Source organism: Prosopis cineraria, unplaced genomic scaffold (assembly GCF_029017545.1).
Source record: "Prosopis cineraria cultivar Desert tree isolate PC_DT_omini unplaced genomic scaffold, ASM2901754v1 PC1, whole genome shotgun sequence".
Taxonomy (NCBI): domain Eukaryota; kingdom Viridiplantae; phylum Streptophyta; class Magnoliopsida; order Fabales; family Fabaceae; genus Prosopis; species Prosopis cineraria.
Window position 1 is genome coordinate 17,681,553 of NW_026555332.1, and position 5,153 is coordinate 17,686,705.

At 28.3% G+C, this 5,153-nt stretch overlaps 1 protein-coding gene across 1 annotated transcript; it reads right to left on the reverse strand.

Annotated features, from left to right (window-relative positions):
- Positions 1-2,285: 2,285 nt before the first annotated feature.
- LOC129294332 (uncharacterized) lies at positions 2,286-4,908 on the reverse strand. Its single transcript, XM_054932606.1, is given in 3 exon segments — positions 2,286-2,581; positions 3,692-3,797; positions 4,579-4,908. Coding segments are annotated over 3 exon segments (393 nt in total). The 5' UTR covers positions 4,773-4,908; the 3' UTR covers positions 2,286-2,488.
- Positions 4,909-5,153: the final 245 nt, after the last annotated feature.

Consider the following 5,153-nt stretch of genomic DNA (forward strand, 5'->3'; position numbering starts at 1 on the left):
ACTGAAACGCTGCTTATTAAAAAAAGAAACAATGGCTATAACAGGAATGGGGCAGAGGGAATGAAGCATTAGGTCCAGCAAGTGATCCAATAAGGGTAAAGTCAGTCCACATCATGGTAAAACGACTTTTACCAAATGAGCATGGGTCTTTGAATCCATGACTTTAACAGGCCTTGAATTTTGCAAGATCGTGATCCTCATTTGCAAATATTTTGGGAACCTATATAGGCTAGCAACTAATGATAGCCTATGCACGTTACAAATAGAAAGATCATGCTATGAATCTTGCAAGTTGTGCCTACTAAATCCTTGATATGTCACGAACGAGCTCCAGATTATGTGAGAACAACCTTCTCAACTAAACCATTATAAAAGGAAGAGAAGGTCATTGAGAGAAGGACCAAACAATCAATCACTGAAACCCATTACACTTGTAGTTTTTTTTTTTCAGATAGCTTTTAGGCATAATATTTAGCTTTGTAATCTTTATGATTTTTTAGTTTTCATATTCTATTAATCAAACACTTGTTATTGTAATTCCTTTGTATCTTTACATCTAGATAAAATATGATAAGGAAACTCAAGAACCCTTTGTTATCTTTTGAGACTCAATGTCTCTAACACACTTGATATTTTTGTTATTTGCAAAGAACAATGATATTCTCTATTAACATTCCAATAAGTCATGAACTATATATTGAGAAGAAGTTCAAATTTTATAATAATTTTCTTTAGTGACAAATATGATAATAGTTGAAATATAAATTCATACTAGCTAATAACACTATAAGAGGAGCTCTTGATTCAACAAAAAACATATAAACAACATTTCTGAGGTAAAAAAGGTCACTTCTTATTATCTCGAGTGGATTGACCTACAAAATTGAATATCATAAATAAATATTTCTCATATGTATTATAAACAAAAAAAGCCTATACATTGACCATCATAAAGTAGTTACCCCAAAACTAATTCAACAACTACAATGCCACAGTTTAGTTAAAATTCTAACTAGATTCAATGTTAACTAGAGAGAGATAATATTGTAATTAACTTTGACCATTAATTAATTAAAAAATTACAGAAAATTACATCAAAACATACCAAGAAAATTACATAAAAGAACCCAAAATTTACAAATAAAGACCTAAAAAATTACCTTAGAGAGCCCAAAAAAATGTTTTGGTCATTTTGTAGAATGTTTTGATAAATTAATGATTAAAGTAAATATTTATTAACTGTAGGGATACTACTGCTTCATTTGGAAAAATTGAAGAAAAATATTGTTTTAAAAATAAGTTTAAGATCCCAGACAACCATATATCTAGATTCGAGTGGCAATTTGTTATTTAATCCTAAAATTATACCTAATGAAATAAGAACTATTTAATTATTATTAAAATTAATCAACATTAAAGTTAGCATTCATTAATTAAAGTTAAAATGAAGATTTATAAAAATGAAGGAGAAAATAATAACAAAATTCCTTTAAATTTTATATATATATATATATAGATATATATATATATATAAGAGACAATTTGGTCTTTGGAAAAATATTATAATTTCAATGAAATCCCTAAAATTTTTTATGTCATTAATAAATTTATATAAAATGATCAAATTTTTCTTGTTGAAAATAAAATGATTACAATTTTTATTTAAATAATCATAACTTTTTTTTATATTTACAACAATACAATAGCAAATTATAACTTTACATGTCAAATTCTTAATATTGTTATAAGTGTTGGAAATAACAAGTAATGATTATAAGTTTTGTTTAAATAATCACAACTTTTTTTCTTATATTCACAACAATACAACAATAAATCACAAGTTCGCATGTCAAATTTTTAATATTGTTACAAGTGTTGGAAACAACAAGTAATGATCACAAATTTTGTTTAAATAATCACAGCTTTGCTTTGCAATAATGTTATAGCAAATTACAATTTTACATGTTAAATTTTATTAATGAAAAAAAAAGTTCCTATGTACTTCAATAAAATTATGACATTTTGAAGGATCACTTGTCATTTATATAATTCAAAAGGATGTTATTGTGATTTTTTCAAAATGAAGACTTGAACTCTATGCTGCCTAATGAAACTTATGATGCACCTGATCCATTGGTTATAAAGAAGATCTCACTAACATGGAATGAAATTATATGCAGTTTATAATTGGCACGGCATGTTGCAATAATTTTTCACAAATATCAATATTAATTTTTATTTTTGATATATTTTAAAAAGTCATAAAAATTAAAAAAAAGGATATCTAAAAGAAAAAATGGACCCTCTAAAAATGGGATCTCAACACCTTCCTTTTATTATATTTATCCCCAAGCACTTCGAGCTTTGTTTGAGAGTCATCTGATGATTGCCATCACAAACTGGAAAGCAAAATTACATGATAGTACAGACAGTTGTTTGATTTGGGGTTACAGTGAGAACAAATGCATCTGATTTCACCCACAATTCCTCAAGATGATGATGATGAACTCAGCTTTTCATCAGTCAACATTTGTTCATTGTTCTCAAAAAGTCCCACTTTTTGTGGTACCAAGTCTGGGATCTGCACAAGGATCAAAATTTACATGAATCTACCACCAACCAAAATGGCTTTGGATACCCGTAGCTGATTTGACCAAATGAAGAAATAATTATAATTGAATGAGCTAGAAAATGACAATAAAGAAATAAAAATGACTAATTTCATAATGACAACAATATTCATGTAAAGAACATGTGTTGTTGCTTTTTAAGATAATTTAAAAAAAATGTTTTCGTTTTAAAAATGGAAAAATGATGAATAAGCCTCATCAAAATCAAAATAGACAACTTAAGAAACAGTACCACGAAATACGTTAATTACTCTGAAGCCTTGTACTCATCTGTCAAAACTATAATTTTGACCCTCTGTGAAATAATGGAAAGCCTAGTTGAGAAAAACCTAAACTAAAATTATTAATAGCAAAGATAAAGTGATTAATATAAAAATTGTAGTTATCATTGCATGACTAAAATGAAGTTATGATCAACTATGTTGTTAATACTTGACCTGAAGTTGCTAATCGCTGAGCTAAAATTGTTAGTATAGAAAACATACTTAGTATTGTATAACTAAACTAACAACTTTGCTTCCTATATTATTTTGCTCATTAACAACTATGATTTTGCTTATAACTATGATTTTTATTATTTTGCTCATAGTCAGAAATGTAATTTTACAAAATAATTAACACATTTTATGATATTTATTTATAATTTATCTATTTCGATGGGATTTATTTATTTTCCTTTCAAAACCCTCTTCATTTTTAAAAGTAATTACCCTTACTTTTTCTTCCACATAAACTTAGAGAAAAGGCAAGTCCAGCTTTTCTGAAATGTGAACTGGTGAGAGTTTATTTACATTTTTGCGTCTCCCTCAGTTTACTACATGTAAAGTCAAATTCATGGAATCCAAAACAGAACATAGCAAAGACACAAATATACAGAGCACTGAAACAGTTAAGAGTGTTAAAATACGATTCCAAAGTAATTAAACATCTAAGATTCCTTTTTCTTTTCTTTGTTTTTGTTTTTGTTTTTGTTTTTTTTTTTTTTTTTTGGGGACCAAAGCTCAAATGAATTGAAACCCCAAAAGTTTATAATAATAGAACAAGTTTTTGTTAGTTGGTACCTTGGCTAAGCTTTTCCCAGGTGGCAACAGGGCACCACACTTTCGGCTTCTTGCTAGAAGTCCTTTCGTTACAGGCGAGATCATCATATCGGTTGGGCTTGTATACCTATCAACATCGTTAACTTCAATAATTATTAAATCAATTAAGGTATTAATTTATAATTTGACTGATCATGAACAAATTGACATATATTAAATAATATATGCTTTAAATAAAAAAATAATTATATATAATAATAATAAAATGAATTTTTTAAATTTGAAAAAAATAATTGAAAATAAAAAATAATTATCAGTCTCTGTAGTTTTATTGAATTTTGTTTTCAATCTCTGTAGTTTTTTTTTTTAATGTTTTCAATCCTTAAAAATATTGAAAAACCTCAAACCAGACTGATAATTATAATTTTCCTGAAAATAAAAAGATAATATTCATCAATGTTCAATCATTTTAATTCAAAATATATACACGTATACATATTTTATACATTTTTCTGCTATATTTATTCTTTTTTTTTCAATTGTCAATACTTGTTATGCATAAATATATATATATATATATATAAACTGTAGTTTATAATTATGAATTATTATTTTTTTTAAAAAAAAAGGATTTGTTCACACTTTACCCACTAGCTTTGCTTGTTTTCGTGGGTTCGAGATAGGTTCTTGACCAGTTCTTAGACTGGACAGTTTTCTGTGGTAACCAAACAAAATTTAGGAAGATTGGGAATCGTCGAACCGGCAACTCCGGTCTGGTCCGATTCTTATTGGGCATTGTCAAACCGGAAGCTCCGGTCCAATTCTCAAAACACTGGTTGAATTAAACTATCCACTGATCCGAAAAATCTGACATATAATTGAACAATTTGAAGAAACAAGTAACGTACCTTTCAGGATATTTGAATGCCTTGGGGACCCTAAGACGATCTGGAGTAACAGGTTTACGCATAGCTTCAATGGTGGGGTTCTGGTTTTGATCCATCTCATCCATCTGCTGAATTGAACGCTGCTGCTATTTGCACTCATCAATGGTTTTGGATTGAATCGGAGCTTTAAGAGGCGTTTGAAGGAGGTTCTCCATGGAATGGAATGATGATATCAGAAGAAGTAAAGAAGAAGAGATAGAGATGCGAGATCTGAGGGATTTGCGAGTAATTATTAGTTTGAAGTGATTGTGTTGGTGGTGGTGGGGACTCAGCACTCAAGCGTATATCAAAATGGTTGAGGAAAGAGATGACCGTTTGAGAGAGTGGTATTAGTTACAACGGTCAAATTGTCATTAGAATTTAGAATTGAAAATTTGGTCAAAATAAGAAAATATGAGATATTGCCGTTGGAAAGGAGCCAGAGAAAATGGCCCACCAAAACCCATCTTTATGTTTTTTAAAAAAATATATTTTATACTCTTTTCATTATAAAACATAAAACATTTTTAATTAAATCTCATCTCTCAATAAAATAA